Genomic DNA, 19748 nt, shown 5'->3' on the forward strand with positions numbered 1-19748 from the left:
CAAAACAAAGAACAAAAAACAAAGCAAAACAAACAAATTGAGTCATGTGACTCTCCTGCATGGAATGCTTTATTCATACCCCATTACTTTCAAAATAATATCAACACCTCTTAGCATATCAAATTAATCATATTAATTCTTCATAATTGTCTTGCCTAACTTGAATACACATGCCAGTGGTTGCAATAGATGAAAAATGTTGCTCCAAGATATTAGCAGAAAATAATCATTTTTTTGTATTTCAAAACACAAAGGAATTAATTTTCCCATTCTCTTCCACGGAGATAACTCCTCAGAGAGAGATTATTTTGGTTCTTTTGCATGTAATTATTATTTAGTTTTTATTTGTCCCCAAATTTAGATTCATACTAGGAAGTTACTTTTCTTTACTTGGTAATTTGTTTAAACGTATCAGAAATATATCAGCCTCATAAGAATTTGGGAACACAAAACTAGAATGAAAACAAGTATCAGTCATAGATTTCACAGCACTTTGGAAAGGCTGAGAGTCATAGTTTCTTGTACTAAGAATGTCTGGCTGCTTCTTTTCCCATTTTAGTTTTGACTTTGCAGGTTGACACCTGTCACCTGGCACATTCCAACCTTGATGAATGTAACAACGCACAAGGAATTTGTCATTGTTTGGAATATATTCTGACACTCAGAATATATTCCAAATAATGAAAGTGTCCAATTAGTTTCTGTTACTGTGCATTTGAATATCATTCTAGTGATCTAATGTTAAGTTCCCCTTAATGGTTAGAATCTGGAAACTAGTTAATATCACCAAAAACGCTCGCATCTGATGTTCACTGATGATAGTTTTCTCCATTCATAGCTCAAAGTAAGACAGCTTAGAAGGAGCATAGATGTTATCTCTGTAGTTGTTAAATATATCAGGTTTTATATATATATATATATATATATGCAGAAATTAAAGAAATTCCTCCTGTGGTAATTTTTAAAAAAATTACTGCAGCTAAAGAAAAAAAAATCTCACATCCACAAAGTTTCACAATCCAAAATATGTCAAAACAAAATATGCTGAAGGAAGTTCTAAAATTGTCCTTAATTCCCATCTCAGGCTGACTAAAAGTTCTGTTTTTCCCCTTCTCTAAATCACTGTTTGTAAGTTGTTACTAAAGATAGTTGGTTGTGAGCCAGTGTAACATAATTAATGTTGCTGAAAATATTTGGCTAAGAGTACAACTAGCTTGGTTAAATCCCAAGTCTGTGTCTTTGGGCAAGTGGTTTTCCTTAGTTCTTCCTCAGTGTGTGCCTCGGTTCCTTCATTTGTAAAATGAGACTGACATTAATGAGTATAACCTCAGAGGATTACTGTGAAGTATGAAAACAGAGTATTTGCAGAACACTTTAAGCTTTGCCTTGGCGCATGGAAGCACAAAGAATCTAGGGTAATTATTAGAGGAATTAGAAATTTTGTACAGAATGTTATGAACTTGACATCACACAGGAAATTCTACCCACATACCATCAACAACTATCCCAAATGAAGAATAAACAAAGACGAATCCAAACCATATCTTCACTTCCTCTCATAAAATAAATGGAATTTGGGGTTTACCTTAGTAGATAGAGTAAATCCAGATTTCAGATCAATAAGCAAATGAATTGTAAATAAGTATTGCAAGTTCATGAATTTGTTTTTTTTTTCATTTGTTTTTTCCAATTGTCAAATGTCAAATAGAAAATCCTAGGGGCTTTGAAAATATAAAGATGAGCTTGACATTTACATTCCTGTTATGCTCTGAAGCAGTATGAACGCAAGTAACTCCCGCATACGTTGCTTTGATGTGTTCTCAGAAGGACCAACTACATAATACACAATATCAATTCTGTCTGTATCTAGAAAATTTCTGAAAGTCTTAAAAGTTGGAAAAATTTTAGTATTTATAGGAAAGTATCTTAACTGATTTTGGGTTAATATAATGGAAACTTCATATTTTGTTTCTATCAAAGGGCCACACCTCATTCTGTGCCAGAACATGGCAGATATTATCACATGGCAGGGTGGCAAATGGTCATGTGGAAAAGTGGCAGTTGTGTGCTAAGAGGCATTCCAAGGAGATTCCAGGTTCATTCCAGTTCTCTGTCAACTGCTACATCATGAGAAGAGCGAGACAGTTTTATAGACACATCTTTTCGAAGAGAACTGAGACCTCAAGCTGTTGACCATGGAAGTGAACATCTCAGAAGTGTCTTTCTAACCACAGTCAACTCTTTAGATAGCTGCTTCTAGCCAAACATCTACTCTGTAACCTTTTGACAAATTATACACCTAGACAATTGCCAAATACTGATCGACAAATTATGAAACTTTATAGAAAATGAGGTAATTTGATAAACAATAAAATAATGCAAAATAAGGATGAAAAAGCTATCTAGAACTTTCCTCTATCACAGGGAAATGATTATAACTGAATTAGAGTTTATGGACAATTCTTTCCTATTTAACAGCATGACTTTGAAAAGTAAGCAAAAATTGAACAAAGGAGTAAAGTACAAATTTTTGTGAACTTGATCTGGCTAACTTTGGCCACTACTTGTTCTCCACCAAGAATTAAGTAATTAATAAGACTCTAGTGTGTATGCTCACACACATATTCTTGTGACTTACCCATATGCACACATACACATATTTTGGCTTAACTACAGAATAGTGCTATGATTTATAAAATCAGTTACCAAATTGGCATTGTTTTAATGTGTGCTATTTTTCAAATCAAACTGTATGGAGTCACTTATCATCATAAACTTATATGTATATGTGTCTTAGGATTACAAGTAAACTTGAAAAGCTATGTACTGCATTGCCCTCAAATTTACATACAGCCTTACTTTTTACAAAGCTAGCAGGACATACTACAGTAAAAAGATGGATCTGTGGTTCTGCTCAGAGTTCCTTTAGCTATTTTTAAATGAGGAGGTATTTAATAGAGACGCTAATGTATATTTTGCATAGAAAACCATTTTATCTAATACATTAAACCTAAAGGAGAAAAAGCAAGCAAATTTAGTCTATAAAACCTTAACGCAGCCTTTTTCTTATTTACATTTGAATAGGGTGTATGATTACAGAAGCTCTGTGACAATAACAATTCTAGATCTAAGAAAATCAGATCAGAAAACCTGCGAGGTCTGAGGAGCTTGAACACAAAGGTGAAGCATTAAAGCAAAGGACTGAGGTTTGGAAGCTCTCCAGTTCTTCTGCCTTTAGAGCTGAGCTTGGTTTATCTGACTCCACTCAGTCGACAGTGGCTCCACCCAAAGGACCTTGGCGCCTTAGCTACTGCGCATGCGCCATTTGGGAAGCTAGGGCCCTTCGGTCAGAGAGCGGAAAGCCAAACCTGGGCGGGGCTGTGGGAGGGACCATGGGAGTTTGGGGCGGGGTCTGAGAGAGTTTTGGGCGGTGCCAGAGCGGGAGTGGGCGGTGCAGGGCGGGACTGGGCGGGGCCGGACAGGGGCTAGGAGGGGCCTTAGCGCGCGGGAGATTTGAACTTCCCCTCCGTGCGGGCGGGAAAGTTGAGTAGCTTAGCAGTTTTGCTGTCTGGTCTGCAACTAGTACGACGTAGGGCTGATTTCTGAGAGATGGTGGAAGGACCGGGTTGCACCGCGAATGGGGAGGAGATTCGGGCGCGAGTTGTCCCGGGCCAGGCGGTAACCGGCGTGCGGGGAAGTGCTCTGCAGAGCCTGCCAGGGTTGCCCCGCGCAGACTCAGGGGCCGATGCCTCCTTCCAGGTGAGTTGCTCCACCTGGCGTGGAGCCTGCAGGGCGAAAACGATTACACATACGCAGGTTCCCAGGACCCATCGTGCCATGTATTTGCTATGGTGCTGGCTTCCTAGGGCTTCTCAGTGTCTAAACTTTACGGTGGGAAGGCGTAGGTCCTAGTCAGAAGATGGGCTGGCTATGCCCGGGCAGACCCCAAGATGGGCTGGCTATGCCCGGGCAGATCTCAAGATGGGCTGGCCATGCCCGGGCAGATCTCAAGATGGGCTGGCTATGCCCGGGCAGATCCCAAGATGAGAACTGGCTGAATGTGTTTTATCACAAGTCACCTTACTCACCTTCTTAATTAGACAGCAAAAGATGTTATTTTCTCCCCTGTTAACATGATCAGATCTCTGCAACCTCTGACTTCTTTCGTCACAGGTTTAAGATAGTAAGCTTTGAACATTACATTCTAGCTTCTTGCTTGCCTACCGTTCTGCAGTTGATTAAGTATATGACAAGTAATAGGTAGTTTAAAAACTGCACGTAGAAAGTTTGGCACTAACTTCCCTCTGAACTTAATATTGCCATCTAATGAAGGGTCAGAGAAACTCTGTTCTAGTTGCCTTAAGTGCTTGTATTTCTTTTTTAAAGTAAATTTGTAGCACAGCTGCTTGCCACTCAGGCCTTTCTTGCAGATGGTGTCGGTATTCATTTAGCAAGAACTTGGAAACTTGTACTAAAAATATTCTGATTAAGCCATCATGCATTTAAAGGCCTTTAGGTCTTCAGATGATTGTATTTCAGGGATGCATTCAATATTGTGCTATACTTCAATTTCTCCTGCAAAGCTCCTCGTTGCTTTTAGTCCTGGGAAGAAAAAGTATCATACAATTAGCATCTGCTTTCAACTTGAAACAAATGAGCTTTAATGCTGAGAAAATGTATTTTCAAAATGGGAAAAAAATTCACTTTTGTGTCTTCTTCCAGTTGTCCTTTTATTTTATATTTTTTGTGACATCTTCATATATACATTTTGCGATTTTGTTATAATTATTGCATTTTTCAAAATGGTTACAGAGTAGGGTTAAGGTATTCCTGAATCGTTTCTTAAGAACTTACTGCTTATGAAAATCACTCAACAAAGTACTGAATACTATCAAGGCACCTGGGTAATAAAAACAGGTATTTCTCCTTGTGGAATTCAGTACTTCAAGAATGTGAAATACCGAAAGAAAGCACAGTGGGAATAGTAAAGGGAAAAAGAGGAGAAAAGGTGATTGTGGATACAAGATGTAAAGATCAGACCACAGAGAACTCCTGACAGCAGATTAAGGATTTTGCATTTATTCTTGCAGCTTTAGAGTCTTGAGGTGTGATCAGATTTGTTCACACTTTGCAAAGATCCCTTTACCTTGAAAAGGAAGATTGGAGGAAAGCCAGAGGTGATATTGCTCTCTCAGGAGACAACTGCCATGATTGATTGTGAGGAGCTGGCACTCAGGTGCTGCTAGTGAAAATGAAGTCAGGGAAGAGAAATCATATTTCAGAAGTGAATGTTACAGGGCTTACCAATGTTTTTTTTGGACTATCCTTGTAGATCTCATAATTTGTGTTCTTCAACAATAATATTATGTTAGGCTTTATACGTGTGGGGGTAGAAAGACAAGTAAGATAAGGTCCCTGCTCTAAGAATCCAGGCTATTGTTTTAAGTGATCAATTTGTTGGTATTTAGATAAACATAGTATGAAGATTTCCTTTGTGTGAGCATGCGTGCCAGTATTGGGGCTTGAACTCAGGCCTGAGGCTTGGCTTTTTCTGCTCATGCCTCAGCTCTTCTGCTTGAATCATGCTTTCACATCTAGCTTTTTGCTGGTTAATTGAAGATTAGAGTCTCTGACATTGGTCTTCCTTGACCAGTTTCAAACCTCTATTATCAGTTCTAGCCTTGGGTATGGAAGACTAAAGGTGTGAGTGGCTGGCACTTGGTTTGAGCATTTTTTTTTCCAGTTTGTTGGGATTAAGTCTGGTGGCAGAGCATGAAGTGATTTTTGTCTCATTTAGTCCTGAGAAAGAGTAGTTATATATAATAAAGGAGTATCTTAGTTGATGCTACAGAAAAGGAATATGCATAGTTCAAGATCACATGATTGATAAAGGATTAAGCTAGGATTTGATTTTCTGTGCCCCACTCCAGGGCTATGCTCCAAGCTACATGCTAGTGAACCATGACTTATGCTATAGCTCTTTTCGTAATACAAGAGAGTTGCTAGCACATTATATAGGAACACCATATTGCACTATTTGTGCTCTATATGTGATAATTAGGTAGGGAAATACAACCTTGGATTTGACTATGTCTACCTAGAAAGAAACAGAACCTGATTACCTAATATAAATGTTTCCTTGAAAGGTGGGTTATGGTTACACATCCCTTGGTGACAATACTCAATGAACTCTTTCACCAGTAAATAGCCCTGCTTTTCAGACAATTATGTTTGACACCGTAATAGAATGATTAATTAAAAACTAGAACAGGGCCAGGCGTTGGTGGCTCACCCCTGTAATCCTAGCTGCTCAGGAGGCTGAGATCTGAGGATCGCCGTTCAAAGCCAGCCTGGGCAGGAAAGTCCGTGAAACCCTTATCTCCAATAAACTACCAGAAAACCAGAAGTGGCACTGTAACTCAAGTGGTAGAGTACTTGCCTTGAGCTGAAGAGCTGAGGGACAGTGCTCAGGCCCAGAGTTCAAGGCCCACGACCAACCAAAAAAAAGCAACAACAACAAAAAAACTAGAATGGGTCTTTGTTATTAGGATGATGAATGTTGGTCTATGGACACTTTTTTTTTTTTTTTGCAGCTTGTTGGTACTTTGTGATGGCCTTGCTTTCTGGGCCTTTAAACTAATAATAATTATTGTAACCCTTATAAATAGTAAGAGTCTTTTGCATTTGAGAGAGATGTTGGATCCATAGTAAATTCCATTAACACATGGTAGGTTTCACCAGCTTCTTCCAAATCAATATTGTAACATATGATCTCATATCCCAGAATTACATTTACTTAAATGTTTCTATCACTGTATTAAAATGATTTGTTTTGTCAAGGCAGCATGTAAAAAAATAACACTCTAACAGTATAGTATGTTACATGTAGTGCAGTAAAAAAATATTTAAAGGATGTTGAAATAAATATTAATCGAGTACTTAAAATTAAAAAAAAAGATTTAATCCTGAAATTATCATTGTTGCATAAACCAATAAGGACCCTTACCTCAGTAGCTACTGTTGGTCAAGTAGAATTCCTTTGTGTTCAGGTCAGTTTCAAGTTCATAGGAAACACACCTTAATGGCTCCCACCCTGTGTGTCAACTGATCCTCATTTTGAAGAAGAGAGCCTAGCCACAGAAGCTCTTAGCGTCTGTCAGTCATGTATGCAGCATATTATTTCTCTAAGTGTTGATCTACTGTCTTGTCAGCATAAAATTATACAATTGTGTAAGCTCCTTGCATAAAATTCTGCTGGAGCTTGTGGAACCTTATGGTAAGAAACAGTATCAGAATGTAAATGAACATGTCTGGCTAATGAGCTTTGAAGAGTCAGTCCTCCAATTTTAATTGTTGGGTGGATACAATATTTTAGTGAAATCAGTGTGTAATCTGCATATGTTTTTAATCTCCTTTCATAAACAGGATATGAAACTGTTTATAAGCATTCATCTCATTTTGTACATGATCTCCTGGTTGTTCTTATGATTCCTTCAGATTGGATGCATGTATTTGATATGATAGCTACTTTTATTCTCTTTATGTATGCTAGTGTCACAAACATACAATGCATGTAATAAAAGCACATTGGATGGAGAAAAGCAAAGTTTTGAATAAAGCATTATGGTTAAGGATTTAAAATTTCGTTTGGAATCCTCCATCATAAGTATATGTATATTTGGTTAGGCATGCCATTTAGAAATGCCTACTGCATAGAAATAATGAAGCCACATACTTTGAGTTTTTCTTTTCTTTTCCTCTTGCTCAGTATTCTAATATTGCCATTATTTTGAAGAAAGTGCTAATGTACAAAGATTTTATTTTCCAGAGAAGTTTTCTAAGTATTATGTAGAACATGGATGACATACTTCTTCTAAGGATATTGATAGTGATTTGGTTTTAGTGATTCACAGTCATTGCATTATCAACATCCAGCATTGTATCAAATCAAGAAACAAAAGATATCGACCAAGGAAAGCATTACAGTATTGGCACCTATCAAGAAACTCAGAGAAGTGATTTTTCATTTATTTATGTCATATACATTCATTTATAAAAAAAATAGAGTCATCTTGATTTAGAATTCCCATTCCTTTGTTACTCCTCCTCTGGAGATGCTTATGCTCACATCATAGTTTATTTGATTAAGTAAGAAGACATATAAAACCCTTAGCTTGTGTGTAGCAGAATAAACATCCCTGTGATTGCTACTTTTTCTTTCTAGATCAGAGCTTTCTCACCAGACCCACTTATCTCAGGAGCATGAAGGGTGTGTAACGAATTTTATGCTCTCGAGAAAAGCACAAGGTATTTAGTCTCTGGATAAGCATTTAAAGTTTCTGCTCTTACAACTTTGTAGCACGTATTTTCATATATAGATCTATAGACCTTTATTATAGAGCTTAGAGACAGTTATCTTGATAGTCTTGATTGGTAGAGTTCAAATTTGAATGTTTCACTTGATTGATGACTTCTAATTTGAGTTTCCTCTTTCTAAGAGTGGGGAAAGAGCAAGAGAGAAAAGAGGAGGAAAAATATGAAAGTAAATATGGTATTTTCTTCTTTCTGTGGCAGAAACTGTAACAGCTCTAAAGTCGAAACATTTATCTATGGAAAAAGTCTTAGTCTGCCCTGAAAAGTTCATCTTCCTAGTTCACCCGTGGATAGGCAGGATAAATGATAATAAGTGCGATAAATCATGTGCTGTCTCTGAAAATATATGTTGTTTTGAAGATTTCATGTTATTAAGCCACTTGAAAGTGGAAGGTGAACCCTACTCAATCATACTTAAAATTGTGGTGAAGATTTTCATCTCTATTTCAGAGGAAGAAAAAAGGTTGAAATGCTCAAATGATACAGTTACAGAATTATTAGGGTCAACATGAGAAAGTCAAGTATACATTGGGCAACTGTGTATAGTTATAGCAAAGATAATAGGCTTGTGGAAATTAATATTTGAATCTGTCTAAGCAACAAAGACTCATGGGAAGAGGTGATAACCCTAGATTCTGCAGCAGGATGAGTGAATGTCTTAGGTTTATTCCAAAAGCCTTGCCCAGTGTGTATGCAGAAAATAAATAGAACAAACCATTACTGGTATACCAGAATTACTTTTAAAAATGAATTTTTTAATACTGAAAAGCATATGCAGGGAAATGTTGAAATGTTCATTTTGTTCAAAGTATTTGTGAGGAGCTTATTATTTTAGAAAAGATAATGCCCTAAAAATCAGTTGACTTGGATGAAGCCCCTATATTATGGACAACCAAATGCTCTGTATGTATAATTTCTATACAAACAAAAATGGAGTATTAAGATAAATGTTTTTAAAGCTAGTATTTAATGGTAAACCTGTCAAAAATGACAATATCAACAATAGCTAGTCTCTGAGACTGGAATACATTGACATTTCTAAACCTTCCTATATGTGGGTTTTGGTAGAAATGGGAATTTTGTCCACTTGTGTTTAAATGTACCCCGTTGGAGATAATTAGAAAATAAGAGAGAGGGAAAGTTAGAGATTATTATACAAGGTAGAGCAGAATTTTTGGCCAAGAAATCTTGAGAAAGGTAAAGCAAGATGGCCATGGTAGGTGCATGCTGTGAATCTATGCTACAAAGCCATACTTGGTATCAGAAATAAGGGAAGAGAGATTTGCTCAAACTTACAAGTATTTACTCAACACTTGTGTAAAATCTTGAAGATACTGGCTAAACAGGAGTTACTGCCCCCAAAGAACTTATGCAGGTAGACAAATGCAAATCCCAGACAAATAATTCAGTGTAGTCAGGGTTTAGAAAACACTACACTCAGTGTGTTGAGCAGAAAGCTTCAAAGTTGTTTAGCTCTGCAGTTGAAGCGGCATTAAAACCAGTGAGAATTATAGAGTATGTATGTGTACAATGGGATTTATTTACAAGAGCATGTTGTCTCCTTTGTCTGGTTTATAAGTGGCCCACTTAACCATAAAGGTTTGAAGGACCATCCTCTTTTTTTTAAGTTATTGTCAGATTTTTCCATATTTCCAGCTTTCTACAATTTCTAAGAGCTGACAATAGACTGAAAGTGCAGATAGCTCCTCCAAAGTAACTATACTTTAAAGAGATTATTCCTGAAAGGAAAAAAAAATGTTGAAATTTACCTGGCAGTGTTGGTCATATAGAGGATGACATATGGAGTTTTGCTTTTTTATACTGTGTGCATGGAATCAACTTTCCCATCAGGCCGCTAAATTCTGCACAGTGTTATGGTTGATCCTCACAAACCCATTTAGCACATAGTTAGAAATTCCTGGGGAAAATCTAGGATTAAAAACCTGGATAAGCTTGGTCTGGATCTTTTCCTAGTAGACATTATTAGTTGATCTGGGCTTTTAATATTAGGGCAAAAAAGGTTTTTGTTTTTGTTTTTTTCTCTTCCTGTTTCCCTCAATCGACCACTTTTGAACTGTTCATTAAATACCAAAAACGTAACATGAATTTTACCTGGGATTTAGTTCTCAAATTACTACCAAAATGGATACTGTTTTGCCAAGTTAAAGTTCAGTGTTTTGATAAAGGAGCATTTGATTGTTGTTGCTTACTAGAAAATATTTCCAAGTACATGGCTGGATTTTCAGAACCCATTGGATAAAACTGAAAGTCAAAAAAGGAAGTAAACATAACTAGAACTACTTTCCTGTGGTTTAAAGCCATGAACTAAAGTACTTGGTATTATCCAGTGAAATGTCCATGGTTTTTTAAAATAGATAGGCCTTAGTAGAACTCGCTACAATGGAACCCAGTAACATGATTTATGTGTGGCCATATGATAAGACTGGAGTAATATTATTTATATGCTGTATATAACTTGATAGGATCCAGAGTACTTGGATCTGTATTTCTTTCTTTTGATGAACTTGTTTCCTACTTTATTCAAGAAAATTGAATCGAGTACAAGAGAATTTTTACCAAAACTACTCATGTTCATCGGTAACATGTACTCTGCATTCGTTCCTGGGACTGTAAATGGATACCCATGTTTCTATCAAGACCCACAATTACATGTGTTCTTTAACTATTCCTTCTTGCCTGTTAAAAGCACTTCTGTACTTCTCTCTGCCCTGTATGATTAATGTTGTCTTCTCTACTGAATTGTTCCTGTCAACATAGGACTATGCCTCTCCGGTTACCCCTTTCCTCCATTTCTTTCTTCCATGCAGCATTGTGTGTTCACACTGCCCCTTTGCTAATGATTCCTCTTCTCTACCTCGCTAGCCCACTCCAACCAGGCTTTTGCCCTTAGACGCTTGTCACTAATTACTACTTCATTGCTGGATTGGGTATTTAAGCCTGTCTTCATCTTACTTGATGTGTCAACAGTCTTGGCATGCCCTGTTCCTCAAAACACATTTGTCATTTGCTTCTAGGAAGTTACATTGGCTTGGTTTTGCTGCTGCCTTGCTAGCTGACTTCCCAGTCACCCTTTCAGACTCTTCCATGAATCCTTGAGCAACTATGTTGTCTCAGACCTCGGCTCTTGTGTCCCTTCTTTTTATCTGCATGTACCCCATTGCTTATCTTATCTGACATCACAGCTTTACACACAATTTCTCTGCTGCTTATTGGATAATTTGGCATCTTCAGTGTAGACATCTCTCCAAAACATTCAACTCTGATTGTCTGCTTACTTGATGTTTTTTAATGCATCTTTCATCCTTGCAAGTCTAAAGACAAACTTGCTTATCTCTTAACAATGTGCTTTACTTTTTTGTTTCAATGTTTTCTACATAGAGTTCTTAGCAAATCCCTTAATTGAGCAGTGTTTAAATGAGACAATAGGGACTTTTTACTATTTATTTATTTTTACTCATTTCAAAAGAAAGGATGAAGCAGGCAGATTCAGGGCCTTAGATTGTCTTAGCATGTGGCAATTGATGGAAAAATTATTAACAAATCAGACAGATTATTAATTTACTTTGTTATTGTAGAGGTGATGTATGGAGGGACTACAATTACACAAAGCAGCAGCGTCTTCTGTTCCTTCATTATCTCCCAGTCTCTTTCTCCTGTCTCTATACACAAGTTGTATAGTTCACTTTCATCAATCCAGTGAACTCCACTGCTGCACTTTTTTGCCCTTCTCCCCTCAAGTTCTGGACTCTTCCCCCCAACCCACCCAAAGATGTTCACTTGAATATACCATAGGTAAGGTAAAGAAGAGAGCCTCATCAAAAACTAAAAATTAAAAAGGAAAGAAAGAAAAGAAGAGATCTCTTGTTTCTATACCTTGGAGTTCATCTCAGTATATATATTATTGTATATAAATATGAAAAGGCACTTAGGCATTGTGCCTTTGTGTTTCTCTTCAAAAAATACACTCTTTTGGTATCATTCTGTGCATCTAAAATCCTGTATAATTATTATATTTCAGTGTATCTTAGATCTAACTTCCTTATATCAGAGTAAACATGTGCCATTTGTCTTTCTGAGATTGGCTTGCTCTACTTAACATGATTTATTTTTCTAGTTCCATCCATTTCCCTGCAAATGATATCATTTTATTCTTTCTAATGACTGTAACATCCTATCATGTATAGGTACCACATTTTTTGGATCCATTCATCTATTGTGGGACATCTGGGCTGTATAGTGATTATTGTGAATAGTGCAGCAATAGTACATGGATGTGCAGGTGTCTTTATCATATCATGGCTCATGATGTTTAGGGTAGATGCCCAGGAGTGGTATGACAGGGTTGTAGGGAAGGTCTCTGTTTAGTTTTTTGAGGAATCTCCAGACAGCTGCCCAGAATGGTTATATTAGTTTACATTCCCACCAACAGTACAGTAGATTCCCTTTTTCCTACATCCCCACCAACATTTGATGTTCAAATTCACAATTTTGGCCATTCTTACTGAGATGGAATGTCAGAGTTGTTTTGATTTGCCTTTCCTTTTTGGCCTGGGATGATGATCATTTCTTCATGTGTTTCTTGCATTCATACTTCTTCTTCTGAGAAGTCTCTGCTTAGCTCCTTTGCCTATTAGTGATTGGTTTATTAGGTTTGGGAGGGGTTAATTTCTTGAGCTCCTTGTATATATTGGATATTAGGCCTTTGTCTGATATACTGCTGGTAAAGATTGTCTCCAAGTTTGTTGGCTCTCTTTCTAGTTTAGTAACTGTTCTCAGCTGTGCAGAAACTTTTTATTTTGATGTAGTTCCACTTTTCAAGTCTCTCTCTGTTTTCTGTTATGCTCTTGGGACTCTATTCAAGAAGTTTCTATCTATATCTATATGTTTTAATGTTTCTCCTATTCTCTCTTCTAGTAATTTCAAAGTTTGGGGTCTGATGTTGAGGTCTTTATCTAACTAGAATTGATGTTAGTGCCTGGTGACAAACAGTGATCTACTTTTAGTTTTCTGCATATGCTTAGGTTTCCCAAAATCAATTATTGAAGAGGCTATTTTTTGCTTGTTTGTTTTTTCCACTGTATGTCTTTGGCTTTCTTCAGCTAGATCTTGAGTTGGGATTTGACTTATAAAAAATTAGAGGTGAGAGATTAAATCATAGGGATGTCATTAGTAGCTAATTAATTTCTAAACAGGAAAATTTGTGGTGTGTGTGTGTGTGTGTTTCAAATGGGATAATTTATCACTCAGTGTCTACATGGTTTATAATATAAAGGAGAGAGCGAGTATAAGGGACTGTTGTTGCCATTGGACTGGTAGAACAAGCTCTGAGCCATTAAACTTGAAAAGGAAATGAAAGTTCAAAACAATAGTAAGTCTGAGAGCCAAAAAACATTAAACCTTGTCTATATGAAGGCAAAATTTATTCATTACAGATACAGATCTGCTTTGTATATCTCAGCATCCTAACTCTGTCCCAACTGGTGTATAAGCACTTTTTACATACTAATTGGTGGTTATGGAAACCTACTTTGGAACCTGCTATTGTAATGTGTACTTGGTTTGAAGTGTGGCTAAGTGCCTGACCATCCCCTCTAAGGTAGCAAAGCAGCCAAACTCTTGCTGCCTAAGTTTCATTTATAACAAGGCTGATATGAAAGTATGTTTTGTTTTTGTTTTCACATCGAGTTCTTAAGCCTGTTTTACAGGGATGTGATAATTGTTGATAGGCCTTTGAGTTTTTCCAAGAGAGAGAATTTAGTGACCGAAGTTCTAAGGACATAGTGACATATGTACCTATGATTTCGGATAGTATAATCTCCCACAAGTTCTTGTGATTTCTGTCGTGCTGGAAAGATATTATTTTTGATTACTCTTCTGTATGTTGTATTCATCATTCTAAGCCTGTGATTCATGTTCTGAACTTCCTTTGCACAGGAAGAATATGAAGTCATTTAAAAGCACCTGGATTTTAGGCATTGGCTATAGCCATTACAAACTTGAATGGTTGCTGTTGAAGAAGAATATCTGTTCTCAGTTTGTTTTTTAAATCACCTTACTATCTCTTTGAATTAAATACTTTTTTTTTTAAATAAAGATCAGTTTGGGATGGGGGGGAGGGGGGAGGCTGGGAAGGGATGGGAAGGGTAAACAAAGGAGGAGGCTGCAATGCTTGGTAAGAAATGTACGCATTATCCTGCCCATGCAATTGTAACCCCTCTGTACAGTATGTTCACAAATAAAATAAAATAAAACTTAAAAAAAAAGACATATTTATCTCATAATATGAGAAACAAATAAAATAAAATAAAGATCAGTTTAGAAAAGGAAAGGTTGGAGTGAACATCTCCTTATGCATTTAGAATGCACATTTTTGTAAATCATTGAAAAAAATATTATTATGTGTATTAAATTTATACTTAATTTTGAATGTAAATTAAATAACATTAAAAAAGCATAATTAGTAACAACCACACCAGTGTATATAATGCCCAATTGAAGAATAAGAAAACTGTGAATTATCTAAACCAAATCCCATCCCTTTCCTTCTCTCACAGAAGAACCTGCATTTTATATATTTTTTATGTTTATAATTTCCTTGATTTTTTTTTGTTTTTGTTTTGTTTGGTTTTGTTTGGTTTTGGCCCGTCGTGGGGCTTGAACTCGGCCTGGGTGCTGTCCCTGTGTTCTTCAGCTCAAGGCAAACACTCTACCGCTTGAGCCACATGACTGCTTCCAGTTTTCTAGTGGTTTATTGGAGATAAGAGTCTCATGGAGTTTCCTGCCCAGGCTGGCTTTGAATCATGATCCTCAGATCTCAGTCTCCTAAGTAGCTAGGATTACAGGTGTGAGCCACTGGCGCCCAGCTTGATTTTCTTAAAGTATTCAACAATATAACTCTAGCAACATATCCTTTGTTTTACCAGGCTGATAAGGAAAAAATGACTTTATATATTTTTTATTTTGAACATTGTGGTTGGAGTAGGGCAGATCCAATCAGATTCCTTTCCTCAGGCAGTCCCAAGCTTTGTCTGTCATGTGTCTGATCATAGGACCACGCAAACTAAAGTGCATTCATTCTTGAGTGCCAGTATGGTACAAGTTAACTTCATGGTCTTCCTTGATGCTTCTCAAGGTTCTCACCTACATTTGTTTTCAAACTTTCATTCCTTTCTTGTTTCAAAGTGCATCCATGCACTGAAAGCTCTTCCCCCCGGATCTCCCCATTTTGCCCATCATATTCTGTGGTTTTTTTTTATCTGAATACTCTTTTAGGGAGCTTGACTACACTTCTAAAACAGAAACCTCTGTATTCTGATTTTAGTTCTATAGGAATCACATTGTTTTTCTGTTTGCTTTCCCTATGCACAGAACTGTATGGTCCTGGGGAAAAATGCAGATTGCCAATTACTTTTTTTTTTCTCACGTTACAATTTTTGGCCATTTTCTTTTTCAAATAACTGCATAGTAATTTGTCAAAATATCTGCAAACAGCTGATTTTCATTACTTGACTTGTTGGAGATTATTCTTCTCATTGGAACGCACCTGGACATAAAATAATGTAAATATGTTTAAGAATTAAATTATAATTTGTTTAGAGTTTGTGTGAATGTGTGTTTATGTGTGTTGTATTTTCTTCTAGGCTGCTGCACTGAATAATAATGATTCCAGCTGGAATTTCTTGAGACTGTTTCATGGATATGTTTACAGTGGCGTGGAAACTTTGGGGAAAGAGCTTTTTATGTATTTTGGCCCAAAAGCTTTACGGTAAGATAAACCTATGTACTACATCATATCTCTCCAGGTTTAAAGATGCTTTAAAAAAGCTTTTCTTATAGTTTACTGGGTATCACATTTAATCATGTAGAAATGCTTTATTGAAGAGAGCTCTAACATAAGAGTTTGAAGTTCTATCATGGAAAGCAATGTCAGAAGAAAAATAAATTTTGATATCATCAATTACTTCTCTTTAGAAAATAGTCTAGGAAGGCTTCCCAGAATGCTTTAGAACAGTCCATCTCTATTTGGCATTCTCCAAGCTTTTTTTTTTTTAATTGTGAAAATACCATACAGAGGGGTTACAATTACATGGGCAAGAGAATGAGCACATTTCTTATCAAGCATTGTTGCCTCTTCCTTTGTTTCCCCATCCCATGCCTTCCCATCCCCCCCACCCCCCTACATCTTCCCATCCCCCCTACCTCCCCCACCTACTCTTAACCTCCTGTTGTCAGCCAATGTTCATTGCATTCAGTGACATTAATTATCTTCTACCTATGACAATCCATAATGGTTGGTTTAACAGATCACTGGATTTTTACCTTTTCCTGACTTCTTTCATTCCCTGAAATCTTGAACGGAATTTAGATACTTGAAGAACTCAAAAACTTCCCTCAAAAGTAAGGGAATGCTTCACTGTTTTAGAGTTCTTATGGAAATTTGTGTGTAATGTGTTGGCAAAGAAAGATTCCTTGAATTGAGTTAAGGATAAGAAACATCAATGTTCATGTAACTGGTCATTTGTTTAATTTGTACAAAAAAGAAACAAACAAAAAAGAAAGTGGTCTGTCAGTTAACGTATCTATCAAATCTTATGTGTGATTTCTACCTGAATTTTTTTGCAACCTATAAGAGGGTCCCCCTCCTTTGACTCTTACTTAGTATTTCTTTAAAATATGGAACATTTATCACCTTAAAGAAAAGACACGGACTTTTGAGTAAAGGTGGATGATACTTACAAAGAGAGGACTTGACTCTGATTATTATATATCACATATTTAGATTACTTCTGGTTTATGTAATGGCTGTTCCTTTGAGGAGTTCTCTCTTCACTGTTAGCAGCTTCTGAACTTGGACAACATTGTCCCTTCATGGATTTTTTTCTAGCCTGGAATAGATAACATCAGCATATGCTTGCTGGTTCATGCCTGAGGATATATTGCAGGTTGCATTTCTGTTGTAATTGATTGATGTGATTGAAAACTCTTAGCTGTACCTCTGGACAGAGTAGTACACAATGGAATCCATGCACAAGAGTTGCAAGCATCGCTGTGTTATTGATTCTCTGGTGTTCAGGGCAGATTTATTTCTATAGGATGAGAGGGAGGTTTTTATCAAGTGTTTCCCAGCAGACTGATAAGGAAGGAATCATTTCTCAGTGCAGGGCTGTCAGTAAGTGTTCCGTGAAGTTCTAACAAGGGCGATCACTTCTTCAAACTGCATGTTCTAGGACCATCCCTGGAGAGTACCTAACTTAGTAAATGGTTGGGGGGAAAATTGCACTAGCTTGCTTGCCTTCAATTTCCTGCAGACTTAACAAGTATTAAATATATCCATTCAAGGTGGGCGAGGGGGCAATCAGCTATTGGAATTTGTACTCAACAACCTAAGATTTGCTGAATTTCCTTTCACAATTTAACATTTTTCTGTTTAGTTCAGTTTTGTTTTTGTTTTTTTTTTTTTTTTGGTCGGTCGTGGGGCTTGAACTCTGGGCCTGGGCGCTGTCCCTGAGCTCTTCAGTTCAAGGCAAGCGCTCTACCACTTGAGCTACAGCGCCACTTCCGGTTTTCTGGTGGTTTATTGGAGATAGGAGTCTCACGGTCTCTCCTGCCCGGGCTGGCTTTGAACCGCGATCCTCAGATCTCAGCCTCCTGAGTAGCTAGGATTACAGGCGTGAGCCACCAGCGCCCGGCTTGTTTTGTTTGTTTAAATGCGCTTCCAACCTGTGCTTCATGAGGAATGGATGACTCAATCCAAGGACTGTGATCTCTATGTGTCCACCTGAGACAGGAGTCTTCCTCATTGACTTCTGGTGTTTTCTACACAGGACTGATCTACATTTTAGACTCAGATAACAAGGAAATGCTTAACAGTGTATAGTTTGCCTTCATATCCAGCTGTTTGTGACCCAAATAGATAAAGACTTTCAGTTGGAATGGTTGTGTATAACAAATCTTCAGGGATTTGTTTGTTTATGAAGTACACACTCTACACTATGCACACTAGTCAACTATAAGGTAATTTGCCATGAAAAAAGCTGTATTTTCAGAGAATCCAAACTGAAGAGTGATTTAGATTTTATTTCTGATAGTAAATTTCTTTCTGTTAGGAAAGGATGTGTCCAAGTCCTCTTAATGGTACCATAGAATACTAAAAATTAGTTTTGATATTAATTTACTTTAAAGTCCTACTGATTACTACCCATACTTCACATTTTACAGTAGCTTAAAGAAGGCAAAAATGATCTTTTCGTATATATACTGACTACAGAAAACTGAAAAATAATGAAAAAGTATAAGATAACACATTGATCATCACACCACTAAGTACATTTACTGTGGTTTCATACCTTGCCAGAACAGAATATGCAAATATTGATATGTATAGTCACCCAGACACCCTCCCCCAGCAAGTTTTCATGTTCAGTAAAAATCGACACAGCTGTAACATTTTGGACTAATATTTAAAATATACATGTATGTTAGTGAATATCCTTTCCTAAAACACTTTGCTATTTCCAATTTGTGCTTTCATGACTTGTAATCAACCTATTTACTCAGAGATCAGAAACTTTGATATTTGTTTCATGTAATCAGTTTTGTAGTTTCTTGGAGTTTAACTTCTAAGATGATATCCAAGAGATAATGTAACTGTTCTTCTAGTTTGTTAGGATGTCTTCATGGAATTTATTATAATTACTTATAAAGGCTTTAGCAGCTTATCCTTTTGTAATCTGTCTCATGTATATTGGAAGGAGCTGAAGCATGCTACACTATGGAGAAATAAATGTCTTCTATTCAACATCCTCGTTTGGATTTTGGCAACAGTATTACTCCTTGGACCTAGTCACCTAGCCACAACAACCACATACTAACATCTTCAGGTTCCTTTGAATACATAAAATTGGTACATTTATGTTAGAAACCGCTAGTTTTCTTATTGGATTATGTGCATTCATATATATATTCTCAGTGTCTTTTACCAAATCTATGGTTTGGTTTGGTTTTTTGTTGTCGTGGGGCTTGAACGCCGGGCCTGGACTTTGTCCCTGTACCAATGCTGCCTCTCTCCCTCCCACTTTGAACCACAGCACTACTTCCAGTTTGCTGGAGGTTAAGTGGAGATAAAAGCCTTATGTATTTTCCTGCCCAGGCTAGCTTTGAACTAGCATTGAACTGTATTCTTCAGAGCTCATCCTCCGAGTAGCTAGGATTATAGATGTGAGTCACCAGCATTGGGCTGGATCCATGTTTTGAAAGTTTTACCAACCTGTTGTTTGTCTGTTCATTTTCTTGAGCATGTCTTTTGAAATCAATGGCTTGTAATACTGTGAATTCTCATTTAGCCAATTTTTCTT

The 19748-nt window shown here is 37.0% G+C and overlaps 1 protein-coding gene across 1 annotated transcript in view; it reads left to right on the forward strand.

The window, feature by feature from the left end:
- Positions 1-3543: 3543 nt before the first annotated feature.
- Neil3 (nei-like DNA glycosylase 3) overlaps positions 3544-19748 on the forward strand; it is a 40735-nt gene continuing 24530 nt past the window's right edge. Inside the window, exons 1-2 of the mRNA XM_013024875.1 lie at positions 3544-3759; positions 16035-16159. Of these exons, the coding sequence (XP_012880329.1) occupies positions 3610-3759; positions 16035-16159 (275 nt within the window). The 5' untranslated portion in view covers positions 3544-3609. The remainder of the gene's footprint in view (positions 3760-16034; positions 16160-19748) is intronic.

Source organism: Dipodomys ordii, unplaced genomic scaffold (assembly GCF_000151885.1).
Source record: "Dipodomys ordii isolate 6190 unplaced genomic scaffold, Dord_2.0 Scaffold4, whole genome shotgun sequence".
In the NCBI taxonomy this organism is placed as follows: Eukaryota; Metazoa; Chordata; class Mammalia; order Rodentia; family Heteromyidae; genus Dipodomys; species Dipodomys ordii.